General features: G+C 40.5%; 1 protein-coding gene across 15 annotated transcripts in view; it reads right to left on the bottom strand.

Annotated features, from left to right (window-relative positions):
- DLG2 (discs large MAGUK scaffold protein 2) overlaps positions 1-20,967 on the bottom strand; it is a 1,590,913-nt gene that overhangs the window by 300,820 nt on the left and 1,269,126 nt on the right. Inside the window, exon 1 of one of the 15 annotated variants that reach the window (XM_072610689.1) lies at positions 1,389-2,701. The exons of 13 other annotated variants lie outside the window; for them this stretch is intronic. Coding sequence is in view for 1 of the 2 variants with exons in the window: in XM_072610687.1 (XP_072466788.1) it covers positions 19,357-19,382 (26 nt within the window). In the remaining variant the exon portion in view is untranslated. Of the gene's footprint in view, positions 1-1,388; positions 19,383-20,967 lie in introns of those variants that run through there. One more of the 15 variants, XM_072610687.1, reaches the window with a different exon arrangement.

Raw genomic sequence — 20,967 nt, 5'->3', positions numbered from 1 at the left:
AAAAAGAAGATAACACTATTGTCTAAGCCCCTTAAAAATAAGCCTGGGGGTGGGGGTGGGGGAGAAGCCATCTGCAAAGGGAAAGAATAGCATGATCTGAAGTAAACAGCTTGGACAGACCACAACTGTAAGGTCTCAAAAAGACCACAGCCCCCTTCCACATGACAAGGTAGGTGGGAACTGCACCCCTCCCCCCACATTTGCAATTTGGAGAAAAATGCATATGATATGCATTCTTTCTGGTCCCTATCTCTCCATATGAGATCGTGAATCATTCAACCACAGAAATCAAAGAACCGAGGCTACATTCGCAGTTAATGCTCACCAGACTCCAAAAAGCGGCAAGCAGGAGAGCAGTGGGGAATGACTGCCGGTCACAAAGCCTCCACCTTTCCCCCTCCTGACAAGCGAACAAATACCGCAGGCTTCCCTCCACCTCCCTAAACGAGCTCAATGATCGGCAAAGTTCCCACCTAGGACCAGGACTCCCTCCAACCTCCTGACCACCCCGTGGGAAAGGGCAGTTTGGAGCTGAGAGTCCAAACAAGAGGGAAGAGCGAAGTGACAAAAATATTTGTAAGTTACTGTAATATCACGGAAACTCCTTCTCCATCTGCTCATAAGGTTGGTGGCTCATACAGATTTCTCCCCCCAGTGAGCCAAATCCTTTTCTTTCCCTCCCTCTCCCATATCTCAACACCAGGCATATCAAATGCAAATCATTTCTTTTCTCCATGATGCAAACACACACATATATACATACACACACACACACACACACACACACACACACACACACACACACACACACACACACACACACACACACACACACACACGGAAGCCACAGGGCTGATGATGCCGTTAATTTCGACAATGTCAATTATTCACAGTCCCTCAGTCCCTGTTCCACACAAAAGCTTTCTCTGCGAACCTCGCATCCTAGCGCTCCGGCTGCGTTGGAGTCAGCTCCCTGGCTGGTATAGAAGTGCTTCAATTTGGAGCTTTTTCTAATGCTAGAGGGGAAAAAAAGAAAAAGAAAAAAAAAGAACCCCTTCCTCCCTTTACATGACTTCTTTCTGCCATGAAGAAAAACAAATTTGTGGCAGAAAGACTTGTTCCCAAGCTTCTCTAAAGGAATAAAACCGGACAAAACGACAGCTTGGAAACTTTAGCGAGCAACGTAGTCTTTCAGGATCAAAGTGAATAATTGATCCGGCTTTCATTTCATCTTTACCGGGGTTTCTCATTAAAGGGAAATCATGCAATTTGTCAAAGCCCCCAAACACCAACCCGCTTCTATGACAGCCAGCGTCGAGTCCAAACTGTTCCGCAGATTCCCGAAGCTTATTAAAGAGCCATGATAATCTCAAAGCCGCCTCACTCACCCAGCACAGAACGATCGGAACAAAAGCAGGGAGCAGCGAGCAAACACACAACGCAGCTTCTCTGGATTAGCTAGGACTCCACGCTCCTGTCTGCCGGCCGGTGCACACTCGCCTTTATAACTAAGCCACCCGACAGCATTCACTTGCTGAACCTGATGAATTATAAAACAGTCCCTCCTAGACTCTCATATTTTACATCACAGGGGGTGGTCATGCCGCATCCCCGCTGCCTGTGTACACATATTCCCTTATAACTCATCCTGATAAACACATCAGCCCTGGAAGCAATGACAGTAATTGGTGTTTGGGATGTACAAGCATAAACCAATAGAACACTTTCCCACCACTGGCACCCATGCCCCATCCTCACTCAGCATCCATGGCACCTTGTTAAGGTGGAACCATTAGATGTGGGTGGAGGATAAAAAAAAAAGGCAAAACTTGGAAGAAAAAGCTCAGATCTCACATGCAGTTGGATTATAGCATGTCAAACACAAAAGCTTGCGATTAAAATCCAATTTGAGCCAATAGAGCAAATATTTACTGATTGCCTACTATGTACAACTGTGCTCCAAGAATACAAGGATGAATAGAAGAAAAGGATGCCAAAGGAATTCAAGAGATTGTGGACTCTAAGTTTCCAATTAAATTGTTGTGAAAACTGAGGTAACAAGGGGTTCCCCAAGGAAATACAGCTAGTTTATTTGGCAGGTGGTACATGAACCCAGATGTTCTGATTCTAAGTCAAGGGCTCTTTCCATTACACCATGGTGGTGGCAACCCTCTGCCAAGCTTACAAACTAGCGATCAAGATAAGGCATGTACTCATACGACTATCATACAAGGTAGAATATGAGTGTATATAGGAAAGATATGAAGCCAAATGTAGCATCCAAGGAAAGAGAAATCAGCTGTCTAATTCTCACAATGGGTAGCTATGTGAGCACAGTGGATAGAGCGCTGCGTCTGGAGTCAGGAAGACTCACCTTCCTCAGTTCAAATCTGGCCCCAAACATTTATTAACTCTGTGACCCTGTCTGCCTTAGTTTCTTCATCTGTAAAATGCATTGGAGAAGGAAATGTATCTTTGCCAAGTATAGTTGCCAAGAAAACCCAAAATGGACTCATAAAGAGTCAGACATGACTGAAGTGATTGAACAACAACAAAAATTCTCATGATGGTGCCATAAAGAAATAGTGATTATTACAAATGAAGGGACTGAGACAAAGGTTAGCCCCTTCTGGCCTATGCAGAACCTAAGACAGCTAAGACTGAAAGACCATTTCTGACCTCTCTCTTTAGGACAGAATTTAACAACCTCTACTATGCTCCTGAAAGGAGTTCAATAAGATCAGTACTGTTGGTACTGACAGGGTCAAGGTAGGATTTTTAGTCCCCTTAAAAATTGGATGTCATCTTTTGGATGAAATAGAAATATTAACCTTAGGTCTTTAACATCTCTCGGAAGTGTTCTAATTCTTGGTGGTCATAAGATCATAGATTTAGAGCTGACAGAGACCTTATGCGTCATCATGTCTAACCCTCTCATGTTAGAGATGGGGAAAGTGAGGCACTTAGAGGTGGCAGGTACTAGAGTCAGAAAGATTTTTGTGCCCAAACTTCTCTGAAGGGATAAAAATGGACAAAATAGCAGCTTAGAAACTTTAGCAAAAAAAATGCAGCCTTCCCAGGATCAAAGTGCATAACTGATCAGGGGTTTTGTTTCATCATTGCAGAGGATTTCTCATTACAGACAAGTCACACAATTTGTCAAAGCCACCAGACAACAATCAGAATTGGTGGTGGTGGTACTCAGTTGTGCCTGACTCTTTGTGACCCACTTTGGGGTTTTCTTGGCAAAGATACTGGAGTGGTTTGTCATTTCCATCTCTAGTTCATTTTACAGACGAGGAAAACTGAGGCAAAGTTAAGCGACTTACTCAGGGTCACACAGCTAGTAAGTATCTGAGGCTAGGTTTGAACTCAGGAAGATGAATTTTCCTGATGCCAGGCCCTGTGCTCTATCTACTGAGCCATTTAAGAGCTGCCCACATTTTAAGGGAATTCTCCTTAAAGGGAGGGGTACCCTGAAAGAGTTGCTAATTAGTATTTTTCACAGAGCCTATCATCCTGTCAAACTGTAAGGCAGGAAAGCAAAGGTGGAAGAAAGAATTGGAGATTTCAAATGCCAGATGAGTGCTTTAGGGAACCTTTCGGTCCAGTGGAAATGGAAGGCCTGAGCACTGCTTTTGTCTGAACAGCTCCATTTTGTTACTGTTTTTCATCCCGACCACCCAGCTTAGTGTTCAAGATTCACCTCCAATAAAAACCACACAAGCAACAAATCTTTACTAAGTATTTCCTGTGTGCAAGGTGGGGCACACAAAATATGAGCAGACCTACCTTCAAGGAGCTTAGAATCTACATGCCAATTTTGTTTTTGTAACTGGTCCTTTGTTCTAGAAGACAACTATTATAAATAAGAAGAATGGGGAGGACAACCATGGCTCACAATTTTCTAGCCAGTAATTCTAGAAGGGCATTGTCATATTTCCTTACAACCTGGCACGGTACATTATGCAAACGCTATTCTCATACTCATTTCACAGATGATGATATTGGGACTCAGAAAAGTTAAGGAACTTGCCCATGGTCACCCAGCACTTAAATGTCAGAGCCATATTTAAACCCTTTTCCTCTAAGACCTTGCTCTGGCAAGCATCCCCTACTCTCATTCCAATCTCCACTGATAATTCATCTTCAGTCTTTTTCTCTTCACTAGTCTTTTCCCTCTACCTACAGACATGCTCTGGTCTTCTCGATCCTTCTTGTGGTTCTTGTAGCCCCACTAGTTATAACTCCATCTCCTTCTCTTTCACTGTTTAACTCCTTGAAAAGACTGTCTACACCTAATACTTCCACTTTCTTATGGTCTGCCGTCTCCATAATATCTTGTAACTAGATGTTTACCTCCCTGCCCCTCAAAGCCTTCAGTGATTCAATGTTGGCTTTTGAATTAGAAATGGGATGGGAATAGGGATTGGATCTATGATATCACTGCTTTTGACAAATCCTGGGTGAGGAAACTCCCTCTAGTGGCCATAGATAAGCACCTTCTTTGCAACTTACAGTCTTCGAGAGGTTTCTAGCTCTTCCTTCACATCTACCTACCTATATACCCTACCCCCAATATATGATTCCATATCTGCCTGCCCTTCCACTATGCTCTCTGGAATGCCTGCTTCAAGCAACTGCCTTTTAACATAAACTGCTTTATTTCTCATTCCTTCAATCTCCTGGTCCTCAATGATGCATAGCTCCCTCTGGAAGTCAGCCCTTTCCCTCTTTCTAGCACTAACTATGCTTAACTTAGGTCAGGTGAGGGTGATGGAATATTCTTTGCTCCCCTCTGCTACTCCCAAATTCTCCCTCTAATATCTTCACTAAGTAACTCCTCATTTGAGGTTCACAGTATCACCCAATCCAGATTGTGCAAGTGTCTGGCTCACTACTTCTCTTTTTCCTGTTTTCTGCCCTCATACTAGGGAACTTTGACTTATATGGTGATATCTTTGCAAATCTCCTAGCTTCCCAGTTCTTCAATATACTCTTTTCTCATGACCTACTCCCCCACTACACACAGAGATGATCATACCCTTGACTTTACCATCACCCACAAATGTTCTAGCTCCGTGTTCATGAACACTGAAATTCCTTTATCTGATCATAATCTTTTACCATCCCATCTTTCACTCTGTCTTAGGACCGGACTCTGTTCTCATGTGCATGATGACTTCCATTCCATCTACCCCCTCAGCTCCTTCTCACACCATCTCCTCTGTAGTGGTTACACTCTCCTTTCACTGTTTTTGATCAACCAGCTCAACTCTATACTCCCACCTTGATTTCCTTTTCTGCTTCTCTCATTACCCATCATACCAGGCCAAATCCCAACTCTGGATTACTGCTAACATATGCCTCCTTTTTCTCTTATTCTGAATGTGTTGCTGAACAGAACTGGAGGAAATAATGAAACTGCTGGTTAGGCCCACTACACATTTATGTTATCTAATCTCAACTGGGCCCTAACAGCAGCAAGTCAAACATTTTATCCCTTCCTGATTGATTTGCTACCCTATTCTCCACAACAGCTGTTGCAAACTTTCTTGTCTCTCCTGAAATCTCCCACAGGACCTCCTCTCCCATCCTCATAGTGGAGGACCTTGCCTCATACTTGGCCAAAAATATTGAGACCATTCATTGAGACCATCCTCTTCTTGTCTCCTCCTTATCTTCCATTATTTAATTATCTTCCACAACTATTTCCTCCTTCACTCTGGTCTCAGATGAAGAGATGACTCTTCTTTTTGCCAAGGGCAAACCCTTGAGATCTTACCTCCTCCCTGCTTCTCCAGCATATTGCCCTTATTAGCAGCTCCATTCTCTCTTTTAACTTAAATCTCTCCCTGCTATTTACAAAAACATCTGTCTCCTTAATTCTTACAAAAACAAAATCTTTTACTTGGTTCAAGCATTCCCACAACCTATTTCCTGATATCTCTTGTCCTCTTCTCAGCTAAATTTCTGGAGAAAGGAGTTACCATCTGTACTAGGTGCCTCTGTTTTCTCTTCTCTCATTCTCTTCAAAACTCTCTTCAATCTCCCTTCCAACCTCATAATTCAAATGAAACTGTTTTCTCCAAAGCTACCAGTGATCTCTTATGAGCCCAGTCCTTTCTCCAATCCTGTCTTTAACAAGCCTCAGTTTGACTAAGGCTATACATCTTCAGAGATTAAGGCTAGCACTGGCTTACTTCCCCCCACAAAACATTCCATCTTCTGTCTTGGTTTCTTTGCCATGATTCTCTTTTCCATTCCCGGAATGCTCTCCTTCCTCACTTCTTTGCTTGCATCCTTAAGACTTAGCTCAAATCCTACTTTTTTTAGGACACCTTTCCCTATCAGCTAATACTGTTCCCTTTCAGCTTGCCTTGCTAGCATATGTCTATATTTGTTTACACGTTGTCTGACCCTTGTGAATTCTGTGAGGGACTGGAGCCTCAGCAGTTATCCCAGCTCCTGCCATATTAATAAATGCTTGTTGGCTGACTTGAGCCTACCATGCTTTACTCAACATGAGATGAAAAGATAGATCTCTTCAGTCATCAGACTGAAAAGTAGAATATTAATATTCTTAACTCACATTAATATAGCAAAGGATTCTAGTAGAGGGTCACTTCAATGATGCAAAGTAAATTTAAATGCTGTTTGCAAAGGTATTAGGGACATTGTAGGGCTTTGCTGTCTGCCACTAAGATCCTATTTCAATGTCTCATCATACAGTGGAGGTGACCCTGGATTCTCAAAGGCTCATAAGCTGTGTCAGGGTCTGCCAAACTGGAAATTTGCCAAGAGCATTAAACCAGTCTTTGTATGTGGTTGTCCCAGGGAATCCTGGAAAAACTCATTAATATATTAATATTCTGTTTTTTCAGACTGGTATCTGAAGAGACATATCTTTTCAGATCATGTTGAGTAATGCACAGTTGGCTCAAGTCAACTGATAAAAGATTTTTTTGGAGGTAGGGTGGGATGGAGAGAGAAAAGAAATGTATAAAAAGCATCTGTTAAGGTGAAGAGAGGTTTACCATATGCCATATACAGAGGCTATGGAGGCAGCACAGAAAATTGATAGAATCCTAGATATTTGGAAGAAAAGGTACTTGATCTTTTAACATTCTAGCACAATCTCCAGGTTTGTGGGGAAACATTTCCTTCTCTCTTCCTATGTTTGGCTTTCCCAGTTTGGCTCCAACCTACTTCAAGACATATTACACATTATTATACACCCTTCATCCACTCTAGAGGGGAAGCCAACCTGGCCTTATTGCTAATCTTGCACACATGACATTCCATTTCTCATCTCTCTGCCTTTGAAGAACCAGTTTTCAGTAACTTCCTTCTCAGAGAGGCCCTCCCTCCTCACCTTTGCCTCTCTGAATGACCTAGATTCCTTAAGAACTCAGCTTAAGTGCCAAATTCTACAGGAAGCCTTCCCTGATTCCTTCCCCTTCTAATGTTTTGTGCCAATCCAACACAATTATCTTACATTTGCTTTGCTTCTACTTGTATTACTGAATCAATCAATTCACTATGTAAAGGTTCACTCGAATCAACACAGAAGGCTTAACTTGGTGATTGAATCAGTAAGTCACTAAATCACCCCAAACCATTTATTATTATATAACTAACCAATAATTATTATAATTAATCCAATGTCCTAGACCCTGATATCTTTATCAGGTAAGAGTATATTTTTCTATGAGTTACAGATTCAGTCAATCACAGGTATAAAGTGACTGAGAAAAATTTCTAGACGTTGTTATGGAACCAACCAAAAGCATATAGTAGGGGCAAAAAAACCCATTATCAATTGGGAAGGAATGATGAAGCCATTGGTTGACATGAGATGACATGACATGGGAAGAGAATTGGGGAAAGAATCTGGTTTACCCATATGAGTGTTGGATAAAGCAGCAAGCTAGTTAGATATCTGGTATTCCAAAGGCATGTGGAGTAATTCCAGCCAAGTTCTTGGGAATCTCTCTCCCTGCCCTTTTAACTAGTAACAAAGGGTAGTGCTAGGAAATTTTAACTTCCCACTAGAACTGGTAATGGTTTCTCCCCTTTCCCCCCCAAAAAAAACGATGTGAGGAAAACTAGAAACACTAACAAAAGCGACTTCAGGATGCTACAGAGTCAGTAAGCTTTGGAGTCCAGCAAAGAGCTACACATGCCAAAGAGGAAGTCATAAGCACTCTGCCAAGGGAGAAAAGGATAAGAAACCAGGAGCTCTGAGTCATCCATTTACCACATGTGCTCTCTTAGCTGGAAACCACTTTCCCTTGGACTCTGTACATGGGAGTGGTGGAGAGAAGGAAACAAAAATTTATTAAACACCTATAATATATCAGGGACTGTGCTAATTGCTTTACAAGTATTGATAATACTTATGGGGTACTGTGTCCCAGATTTCAGGAGAGGGGATAAATTGTATACTTTGGTCCTTGCTATTCTTTCTCAGTATGAATGATTTTGTAAAAACTAATTTATGTTAATTTGTTCATTGACACTGAGGAGATATCAACTGGTAAAATTATATTGGGAAGCACACCAGTAGGAGCTCATGAAAAACTTACTCCTATACCTCTGGGATTCTCCTGGAGCCCTGAGAGGATGGGTAGTTAGCTACCTTCTGAAGACATGACCTGTGAGTTTGAGCAAGTGCTAGAGAGAATAAAACTAGAACATATACCACACGTGTACAGATTGTTTCTCCAGATAGAATACAATATCCTTAAGGGCAGAGACCATTTAATTTTAATTTTTGTATTTCAGGGACCTAACTTAGTACCTGGTATATAATAGGTGCTTAATATGTGCTTACTAATTGACAGATTAATTCATTCATCAATTTCTATCCCTAAATGGTGAAAATTACTCACAGCTCAGAAGGTGCAGAAAATAGAATGTGAATTTCAGAGTTGGAAAGGACCTCAGAGGTTATGTAGGCCAATTTGTTCCCAAACAAAAGTTCTATATTATTACCTAACTTCTGCTTGACTTCTCGTGATGAGAAATCTCCTGAGGTCATCCATTACCCTTTTGGACAGCTCTAGTCATTAAGAAGGTTTTCCTTACATGGGCTCTATATTTGCCACTCTGTAACCTCCCCACACTGCTCTCTGGGGTCAAGCATAAGGCCTAATCCTTCTTGAATGTCACAGCAATTAATAAGAGAGTACATTAGACCTATTCTTGTAAGAAGACAAGTTTACTTTGTTGGGAGAGTTAGTGGAAACTGTGTGGGGTAAGGGCAGGTAGGAGGTGCAGTGGGTAGAGTGCTGAAGCTGGAGTCAGGAAGATTCATCTTCTTGAGTTCAAATCCAGCCTTAGACATTTACTAGCTGTGCAGCCCTGGGCAAGTCACTCAACTCTGATTGCCTCAGTTTCCTTATCAGTAAAATGAGCTGGAGAAGAAAATAGCAAACACCTCCAGTATCTCTGCCAAGATATACTACTCAAATGGGGTCACAAAGAGTCATATATGATTGAAACAACTGAACAAAACCAGTGTGGGGCAACCCTGTTCTACACTGTAATTTTCCAGGATCTGTACGTTGGATTGTCAGAGTTTTCCTAATTTGTGTCTTAGCCAAACAGTACTGAAGCCCTACATGGGATTTTCTCCCTCTCCTTGTTTTTCCAGTCTGGTGATTGGACTGAGATTGTGCTTCCTACTCATTTATCACGAAACATAAGCTGACAATGATTAGCCTTCTGATGGGTGTGTGGGAAGTTGATGGTAAACTCCATGTGACTGAAATGACAGGTCCAAATACTCTTCTCAACAGCTGGAGAGTGACAACCATGGGTGTGAAATACACAGCTAATTCTTGCTTATATGTTATCGAATGATCCACACTGTAACTTGATGAATGACCCTGCACCAGTCACTTAAGAAGTGAAAAATAAACATTTATAAAGCACTTTGTATGTGCCAGGCACTATGCTAAACTTTGAGGATGTAAATACAAATGATTTAGGCTCCTCAAACCTGACTTTTCTTACCTGTAAAATAATCATACTTGCACTACTAACCTCAAAGGGCAGAGCTTCCTAAACTTTAAACCTTTCTAGAAAGTTGACTTACTGGTATTACAATCACTTAATCATACCTCTCCCCTTACCCTCACCCTGATCCACCCACACACTACCTAAATAAATCAAAATTATGTAGCATTTTATGCTTTGCAAAAAGACTTTTGGTTGCTCAAATTGTTTCAATTGTGTCTGGCTCTTCGGGACTCCATTTGGGGATTCCTTGGCAGAGATGCTGGAGTGGTTTGCCATTTCCTTCTTCAGCTCATTTTACAGATGAAGAAACTGAGGCAAACAGGGTTAAGTGACTTACCCAGCAAGCAAAAGTGTCTGAGGTTGACTTCAATTCGGGTCCTTCTGACCTTTGCTCTGATCTGACTCCAGCAAGTGCTCTAGCCCCTGTGCTACCTAGCTTCCCTGACATGAATTAGAAAAATGTTTTAATTATGAACTATTTTTAAAATCATGTTTTTTTCTTTTTATTCACAAGCAAAGAACTGTGATTGAATCAGTCTATACACCTTAGTAAATGAGTGTTGCCTGAGGCTCCTAGAGGTGAAGAGACTTATTACCCTGAGACTCTGAGAAATTAAACTTTACAACCATGGTCATGTAGGTAAAATGTGTCATCTGAACCCAGGTCTTCCCAACCCCGAATCTAGCATTCCATCTTTAAAGGTTTTATGGTCCTTAAGTTCATTCCAACTAATTCAACAGTACTAAAGAATTATATACAGAGAATTATCTAGTAATAGGACTTTAGTTATTTGGCTAAGGGTAGGAATGATTTGAAATGGAGGCTTAGAGAGGATGGCACAATGAATAGCAGCTTCAAATCAAGTTTTCCACTATATCAAACAAATGTGCTTTTAAGCAAATTTAATCATGTTACTTGACTTGTCCACTCACATATATATAACCCACATATACACATATAGCCACTCATGTTCCTCCTTAATATAACCAAGGTGGGTAATTTTTCAAGAAGAAGAAGAAGGGAAAGGAAGAGGAGGGAGAAGGGGAGGAAGAAAAAGAAGAAAGAGGAGAAGAAGGAAGAGGAGAAGGAGGAGAAGCACAAGGAGAAGGAAGAGAGGAAGAGGAAGAGGAGAAGAAAAAAGGAGAAGGAGGAGGAGAATGATGGTGACGACGACGACGATGATGATGATGATGATGATGATAGCAGCTGGGAGATGAAAGGGTGCTTTCCATAAGAGCTCATAGGCTCATGCTTCAGGGATGTCATCATTTCTCTCTTGACCTACATAAACAATGCGGTCAAATTTTGTCTTGTCTGCTTCACAACATCTCTTAAATATTCCCATCTCTCAACTCAGCTACACGCAACTTTGGTACAGGCTCTCATTACCTCTCACCTGGACTATTACAACAGACTTCTAATTAGCCTCCCTGACTGGAGACTTTCCCCACTCCAATCCACCCTCCATTTAGCTGCCAAAGGAATTTTCTTAAAGTTTAGGTCAGACCATGTTATCCCCCATCCCCTATTTAATAAGCTCCAATGACTCCCTATAACCTTCAGGATCAAACAGTAAGTCCTTTGTTGGGCATTTAAAGCTCTTCACAGTCTGACTGCTTCCTACTTTTCCAGTCTTCTTACACCTGGCTTGGTGCACTCTCTAATCCAGCTATACTGGCTTCCTTGTTGTTCCTCTCACATCATACTTCATCTCCCCAACTTGGTGCCTTTGCATTAACTGTACCCTATGCCAGAAGTACCCTCCTTCCTCTGCTTCACATCTGCCTCCTAGCTTTCCTGGCTTCCTTCCACTCTAATGCCACCTTGCATAGGAGGCATTCCCCATACTTGTCTCCTTGATAATTTCCTCCAGTACACCACCTCCCCAGTGCTTTCCTTTTGAGATTAGTTTGCATTTATTCTGCATATATCTTATGTGTACATAGCTATTTGCATGCATGACTCCCCCATTAGAGTATGATTTCCTTGAGGCCAATTTGCCTTTCTTTGTATCCCTGTGCTTAGGATGGTGTCTGGGACAGAGTAGGCATTTAAAAATTGCTTGTTTACTGTACCCGGGAGCACAGAGATAGATTCACAGTACCAGAGGTGATCCTGGCCCTGGGAGGTTCACCAATGCCAACTTTTAAGTAACTCCAGCCTTTGAATGACTGTCTGAGTCAAGGAGGGATCAGCCAGAATGAAGACTGTTGATGTAAATTCCATTAAATTCACATTTTGTAGAGTATTCAAAATACATTTATGAGGACCGAAATCAAAAGACTGGGAGGGACTTATGGGTCAGGGAAATGAAGTACATGGAAGTTAAATGACTTGACTAAGGTCACAAAACTAATTAGTGCCAGAGTGAGGCTCCTAGTTTACTACATTTCAACTGCTCTAGAATATAGGCTGCTCTTGAGAAATGTTGCAGTGTAGCATTTAAAATGTCCTCAATGTGTGTAGAGATAACATTTGTCAAGACAAATAATTTGTATTATAAATCTTGTTGTAAATACTTGCTTCACCTCTGACAGCCTTAAATTGATATTTACAAATATATACTGAATGCCTGTTATAGGCAAAATAGGACAGCGTTGACTTTGAGTCAGGAAGACCAGAGTTGGAATCCTGCCTCAGACATTTGCTAGCAGTGTTTCTGGGCCAGGCACTTAACTTCTCTCATCCTTGGTAAACTGGAGATAATAATATTACCTGCTTCCCAGGGTTTTTGTGAAGATCAAAAGATAAAACATGTAAAGTGCTTTGCAAACCTTAAAAGCAATATGCAAATGTAGTTATTATTTCCTGGGAGGAGGGGGGAAGGGAAGGAGGATGATGATACAAAGACAAATCAGAAAAGCCCTACCCATCAAAACACTAACAATCACTGTTATAACCTGAAAATAGCATAGTATCTTATATGTGCTCAGCATCTTCCAGCAACCTTGTTTATTAATCTATACCATTTTTTGAAGCAGATTTTGCTAACCAAAAACAAACTTCATCCTAGTCTCTTTCCAGATCGTTACAAATTTCCAAATCAGTGAAGTCTGAAGTAATAAGACTTTGCTAGAATTGGGGTTTACTAAATTTTTGCTGACTAGTGAATGAAAGCCAACAATACATGCTTCCTTTCAAAACTGCAACCTCCACAGGACACTGGGAAATACGCGGAAAATTTGATGAACCATTAACTCATTACATTACAAAACGAGTTTGAATAACTTTTTGAAATAAACTTCATTTTAGAAAATGTTGGACAATGGAGAAAAAAATAAACAGCCCCTATTTCTTTAACATCTTCAGATTGCCAAAGCCTTTTCTTCACCATAAGCCTACAATATAGACATTTCAAGTTATGTATTTCCATTTTAAACATGATGCTCAGAAAGGTTGCATGTCTTGTCCAACATAACATAGCCTCTACATGATTGAGTTGGGTTAGAATCTCATCCAATTCTCCCATCATACAGCTGCAGCATACTGAGGGATAATAAGTAAGGGATTAAATATGAGTCTTTGGTGATTTGGGGAGCCATTGTGTGAATGCTGGAACCTAGATCATAGCATCAGATGCTTAGAGTTAATTAGAATTGACTTTAGAAATCGTCAGGTCCAAGCTTATTTTATAGATGAGGAAACTGAAGCACAAGGAGCTTAAGGGATCTGTCTGAGGTGATATAGATAGTAAAGAACTTGGCCAGGATTGAAATTCATGTCACAGGACTCTAAATTCAGCTTGACTTTCCATTGTACCCCTTTGCCTCCAACCTACTGTCCTAAAGGTTAATCTTCCTCACATATGGCCAACTCTTAAGATTTAGAGCTAAAGAGGGCCTTATAGGTCAATCCAAACCATGTGTTGTATAGATAATGAAACAGAGAAGAAACATGAGTGGTCTGGGGTCACACAGCAGAGCTGGGATTCTAACCCAAGTCCTTTGATGTCATTGCTACTGTCGATGCATCAGGATGTCCCACAGACCAAAGTTTTGAAAATGTTATGCCTGTAGAAAGGGGGAAGTTGCTGGAATTGGATAAAAGTACAATTCACTCATTCATGAAACCCTTCAATCCAATACCTGGCATCCTGACAGGCCTGCATCAAGAATTCATAGTGTCAGAGTGTAAGTCTCTGGATGAGCTGAGAATTGTGGAAAGGGCATGGGATAGAACTGTTGGAAACCTTCTTTCTGATTGCCTTCTGGAGTGGGGAAAACAAACTCAGGCAGACCATCTCCTTTTCTCCCCCCAAGAAGTTTAAAACATGCACTTGTTCAGCTTGAATAACTAGAAAGAAATGTAGCCTCAAAGAGTTCCTCTTACAACTGTTTGGGCTCATGGTACCTTCTGTTCCCTTTAAGGGCAGCCAAGCGAAGATGAGGCAATAAATATGTAAATAAATAGGGGAGAAAATCTACATCCTAGAAAGAGCTGTGTTCTGCATCACTGAGGATTGTGTATCATGGGGAAACCATACTGAGGAATGCATTCCAAGGGAAAAGAAAACTTTCCTCCTTTAAAAGGAAGAAACCACAAAATGTGATAAAAGAACAATGTTGAAAAGAGCCTTAGAATCAGAATGTTAGAATGCAGGATATAGAATGTTAGCACTAGAAAGGAACCTAGGACATGTAACATTAGAGTTAGAAGAGACTCTAGAACAAAGAATGTTACAGCTGAAAGGGGGAGTTACAATATAGAATATCAGAGCATAGAATGCTAGTGGTAGAAGGAAACTTAAAACAGAATATTAGAACTAGAAGAGAACCTAGAAGAAAGAATTTTATACCTGGAAGGAGAACTTACAATATAGAATATTAGAACACAGAAAACTAGAGAGAGAAGGGACCTTTGGACATAGAATATTAGAACACAGAACACAGAGTATAAGAGTTGTAAGGGGGCCATTTCATCCAACTGAGGATCAGAGGAGAAGTAACATAGGACCCTAAAAAAAAAAAAAATCAGTTCAACAATCCCATTTGACAGATGAAAAAACTGACACCCAGGAATTTAAGTGACCTACTAAAGGGTCCCAGTGTCTGAGGTGGTATTTGAACCCAGATCTTCTTGCCTTCAAGCCCAGCACCTAAGCTACAAACCTGTCCAATGCAACAAAGTGTAATTTTAATTAAAGATCATCCCTGCCCATTAATAGGCCTCACCTGGAGGTCATTAAGGGGAGCTTGATTAGAGGATGTTTGTTTTGTAGGAAGGCCCACACCTTTTGTTAATTAATGAGGTACTAGATCATGAGGGTCATGATGGTTTTTGACTCTGAAAAGTGCTTACATACACACACACACACACACACACACACACACACACATACACACTTGGAGGTGAGGCTTTGCTTTGGGGTCTTCTTTGGAAGAAGGTTCATGTGCCAGATGAGACTCTGGGTAGCCATTAAGAAGCACCAAGCACCCCCCACCCCCGGGGCTTTGAAAACCCAGATGCTGGTGCTTCTCTCTCTGGTAACTATGTATGTATGTAATGGCCAGACAGTTGGATCTGTCTGTTGATCTGTGATGTATGTATTGCTTATGGCAGACAGTTAGAAGCCCTGTTTATTGGCCTTTATTTCTCTGCTTGTATTTTCTTTGTAATTAAAGAAGATTATTGACCTCTCAAAAGTTGCTTTCCTTTTAGAAAAGTTGATCTAAGAACCTGTGCAGCAGGCCCTCCTTTGTATGCTGAGGTGCTTGCTGCTACACAAAGCTAGAATATTATATAGAGTATCATTGCTAGGATGAAAACTCAGAATTCCTGACTCAATTCATCACTGATTTCGGGATGATGGGTGACCCCTTAAAGACATCAGCTTGGCTTACATTCTGTGCTTCATTTTGTGTTGTACTGTAACTGTTCACAGGCATGGGGGTTTTGGTCTTGCAGGAATTGTGCAATGATTATGTCTTGAACATCTTAGTAAGTCTTCCTACTCTGTCCCCCATGGAGGCCATCACAGTCCCTTGAACATAGTGACCACTCAATAAATATTTGCTGAATTGGATGTGCAATACGAATATTGACTTTCTCAGTGAATCATGATGGAAATATTGGATTATTATCTCTCCTTCTGTGAATCCAGAGTCAGAAGGGAAAGCTCTAAGTCATCTTTAAGAAAAACAAATAAGGGGTATTCAGTGACAACTGCCTAAAATGTTATTTAGGAAGAGTGATTCACTGTGCTGGATAGCATTGGAAGTTGAGACAAGAGATCTAGGTTCTAATTCCAACTCTAGCACTTGCTGGGATATCTTAACTAGTCATAGACTATACCATAGGATATACAGATGGAAGGCACCTAAGAGGTCATCCAGTCCTACTCTCTCATTTTATGGAAGAAGAAATCTGAAGTGCAAAGATGGAAATTCACTTAACCAAGGACACAAAAGTAGTAACCATGGCAGCTACCTAGTACATTGAATAGTGCCCTAGGCCTGGAATTAAGAAGATCAGAGTTCAAATCTCACCTCTGACACTAGCTGTGTGACCTTGGGCAAGTCACTGGGCCAGAGATACTAAGAAAAAGGTAAAACTCCTTTAATTCATCATGTGAAATAATGTGCATAATTCATTTTGTAAATAAATATATAAATGTGAGTCATTATTATTGCTCCTGGTTCTTCAAGGTCTTTCTGTCTTCCTTTTAAGCTAAAACCCCATGGTTTTTTTGCTCACATACTTGAGAGCTCCATGAGGGCAGGCATGGTTTCTCATCTACATTGTGTATTTCCACCATTTTCCAGTATAACACTCAGAAGAATTGGGATGCTCAAATGATATAATAGATGGAAAGCACTTTGCAAACCTTAAGGCACTATGCAAATGTGAATTATCATCATCATTATCATCATTATTGTTAGTGTCTCACTGCCAGACCTCCAGGATGGTGATGACTTCATTCCTTGAGCCCTCTCCCGAATTCCAGCTGAGCTCAAGAAATGCTTATAGAACAATTCAAGGGATTCTGGGAAATGTTTAACAACTGGCTGGGGGATGAGAGGGGGAAGATATTCATATACACATTCCTAAGTTTAATTGGCATTATTACTACTTTCAATCCAGACAATAAAATACTCAATGAAATCCTGATTTATTGAGAGTGCCCTTCTCTGAGGGGTAAGTGCTCACACTGAAAATTTAGCAGAACATGCCAGAGAGTATTCCACATTCATTAGACTTTTATGGGATCTGGAGTTAAGGGGACCCAAGTTCTAATCGTGGATTCTCCCAGTTACTACCTGTATGACCTTGAGCGAGTCAATTAACTTCTCTGGACCTTAGTTTCCTCCCCTATAAAATGAAGAGTTTGGGCTAGATGACCTCTAAGATTGCTTCCACCTTTGAATCTATGATTCTATCCTTGACTATCACAGTTGTGGTCAAGTCTTTTAGCTTCCATGGACTTCAGTTTGCTCATTTGTAAGATTAGGGGATTAAATTGGATGGTCTGTCTCTAGAGGGGGGTGTGTAATCTATGAATGTCTGTGGATGTGAATTGCAACATGTGATGCATAAAAAGTTCTGGGTAATTAATCATTTTATTAATTACTGCTAGTGGATAATTAATGAAAGGATGGTCATTTGGCTATCTCTCATAAAACAAAAATTTCTTATGGAACCCACTCAGTGTTTATATGCCTTTGGAGAGAATTAATATTTTAATGAGAGATGGGCTTATTCTTATAGGGTTTGGAGATGTGACTGATTACTCAGTCAAAGAGACTTATCTATACCCATACCAACTCATCTAGGGTAATCTAGACAAAAGGGGGAATCTACTTCCACTCAGACCTGTCTGACTAAAACACAAATGGCCAGAATCCACCAATTCACCTAAACTAGAATTTTTCTTACCTTTCAATCAGATCTAAGTTTTCCATCTCATTATCAGCCCTGCACTTCAAAGGCTTCCTGAAAAACTAACAGAGGCTGATCTCTAAGTAAGGAAATAGAAAAGAGGAAAAACCATTTTCCTAATTCAATAACTTGGTATTAATACAAGAGAAATAATCATTTCTTTCATTATACTTTATTTAAATCAAATGAGACAACTGCATCTTAAGGTTACCTAAAAGCCTAGGGAATTTCTATCACCACACATACATTTTAGCAACAGGCAAATTAGGCTGGGTTAGATTTAATACCCAGTCTGAAAAATATGCTCCATAGTGAAAGAAGTATAGATGCAATTGAGCAACATAAAGCCATAATAAATTGAGCTCTGGATTGGTAGTCAGGAAAGCCAGGATTCAAAATGTCTTTCTGACTCATATTAACTATGTGACTACTGACAAGTCATTTAATAATAATATTTAACAATACCTGACTATTAATTTAATAATAACTAGCATGTATGTATCATTTTAAAGTTTGCAGATCACTTAAATATTGTCTCATTTTATCCTCAGCAACTGTAGCGCCAATCTGAAAATCACAGCAGCCTCCATGGATATGCAGGCGTTTTTCCAGGGTAAATTTACAAACTATAAACTCTTTTCCTCAAAGACAAAACCAAGATATTTATTCAGATACCAGAAAGCCAATTCCACCATTGTAACAAGAAAGTCTGTACACATTACCAGTAGAGGGAGGACCACCATCCCCAAGCCTTCCCTCCATCAGGCTTCCCCACAAACAAGCTACCTCAGGCAAAATCATTCCCTCTCTCACTCATGCTAGCTGCTCTGCTCTGCTCTGCCTGCTCTCTCTCAGCTCCACCTCACTCTGCCTTCCTGCTGCACCCTTCCTGCTCCACCTATTCAGCAAGCTTCTCCCACCATGGACTTCACATGACTCAGTCTATGGGCTGGACCAAAGCTCAGAACAGGTCACATGGGCCTATTAAGGGGCAGGGAAGATCTTCCAATTATCCTTAACATGATAACAACCCTGGGTACTATTATTGTCTCCATTTTACAAACAGGAAAACAGAGACATGGAAAGGTTAAATCACTTACTTTGTTAAAATTAACATTATACTAGCTATAATGGGATAATCTGATAAGTGACTGAGGCTTCATTTGAACTCAGGTCTTCCTATCTCCAAGTCCAAAGCACTAATCACTTGCCACTGAATCTTGGACAGCTACCTAAAATATAAGTTAGGAAGGGTTGCAATTTGTCTCAACTGGGGGAGTTCCCACACCTATGATAACAGTATCAATTTGCTCTCTACTTAAGGATACTTCATACTTTGAATAAATGAGAAGAAAATGTGAAAGCAGTAGGTACTGGTCTTATAGAAAACACTCATTTTATTGCTCGGCAATTATTTTGTGATAGATATGTCAATGCATTTCTCAGAGTTGTTATCAAATATCTGTCCTCAGTTGTCCATCTGGAAAAAAGAGAAGGAAGCATTGTATAGGTTTATAAATGATACATTTTGCCTTTCTCTACTCAGTTGAAACAATCAAACCATGCAAGGAAACATTCAAGGGAAACCACAGAGTTAATGTATTGTGCAGGGTTAGAAAAATCATATTAGTCCCAGAGGTAGCACACACACAAAAAGAGGTGACAGAATGGACCTTTGAGTGGTGACAATGACTCCTAGATCACTGTCAGTTCTGCCATTTACTTTGTGATCTAAACTGAATCATAAGATCTTACAGATAAACATTTATTAAGTACCTGCAATGTACTGGGTACTGTGCTAAGTGCTGGAAGGAACCTCACAGATCATCTACTCCAACTTCCTCATTTTAGAGATGGAGAAACAGTTTCAGAGATGGAATGCTATGAACACACAGTTAATGAATGGAGAAACCAAGGCCCTAGAATCCAAGTCATTGGACTCCTAATTCAGTGCTCTTTCCTCTGTAACATGCTGCTTCTTGGGAGTCCCAACTCTGGAAAAGTTGAATGCCCATATGCCAACAAATGAATCCAACCCATTAATATAGAGAAGCTCCAGTGAGATTCAGACCAGTACTTGGTCATTCTTGCTATCAACTTTGAGGGACTACTAGGGAAAGCTGGTATAACCATAATGGAAGGTTGACTAGGAAGGTAACAGGCCTAACCCCAATGGGAGCAAAAAGAAAGGAAAGGCAGTTTGTCAGAGTGAAAAGAGACAGCAGTACATTTTGAGTCCTCGGGCCTAGGTTCAAAGTCTCTTTGCCTGTTAAAGCTCCAGTTTTGTCTTATAAAATGAGGAGGGTGGCTGACACCTCCTCAGTTTTATGTCTATGATCCTATGTATCCCCAGAGCTTAGCACAATGCCTGGCACACAGTAGGTGTTTAATTAATGTTTACTGACCAATAAAAATATTCCCTTCTAGTTACATGCTTTATAATCCTGTTATCCTATAAAGTAGGAGCTGGAAACTAGAATGCTCATGGAAATCCATGTAGGGAGGGCAATTGCAAAAGATGATCCATTTTGCCTCATGGGCTCATGCCCTTGGAGAAAGTACCAACACAGAAATCCCTCAGCATCTGTTGTAGAGTTCTAATGGTCAAATCATTTGTTTTTGTCTAGATTAAGAAATCTCAGGTCCTTTACCATGTCCTTACATAAACTGTGTTCCATCCTTGAAATAATGTTAGTGTATTCTGAAGAATTTTTTTTCTTTCTTTTTCCCATGGTACAAACTTGGTACAAGGCTTCCACAAAATCAAAGAAGTTGAGGTAGAAGGTCTTTCAGTGGTCATCCAGCCCAACTCATTCAGAGAAGAAATTCCCACTATAATGTATCTGATAAGTGACCATATAGTTTCTGCTTAACTTTCTCTAAGGAGAGAAAAGTTGCTACCACTTGAAGCTTCCCATTCCACTTCTGGATAGCTCTAATAATTAGGAAGTTTTCCTGACATCAACCCTAAAATGGCCACTTAGCAACTTCTTTCCATTGCTTCTGGTTTAGCCCTCTCAGTCAAAAAAAAGAAAGAACAAGTGAAATCCCTCTTTTGCTTAATA

Source organism: Notamacropus eugenii, chromosome 5 (genome assembly GCF_028372415.1).
Source record: "Notamacropus eugenii isolate mMacEug1 chromosome 5, mMacEug1.pri_v2, whole genome shotgun sequence".
Taxonomy (NCBI): domain Eukaryota; kingdom Metazoa; phylum Chordata; class Mammalia; order Diprotodontia; family Macropodidae; genus Notamacropus; species Notamacropus eugenii.
This window is presented reverse-complemented; position numbering and strand designations above follow the sequence as displayed.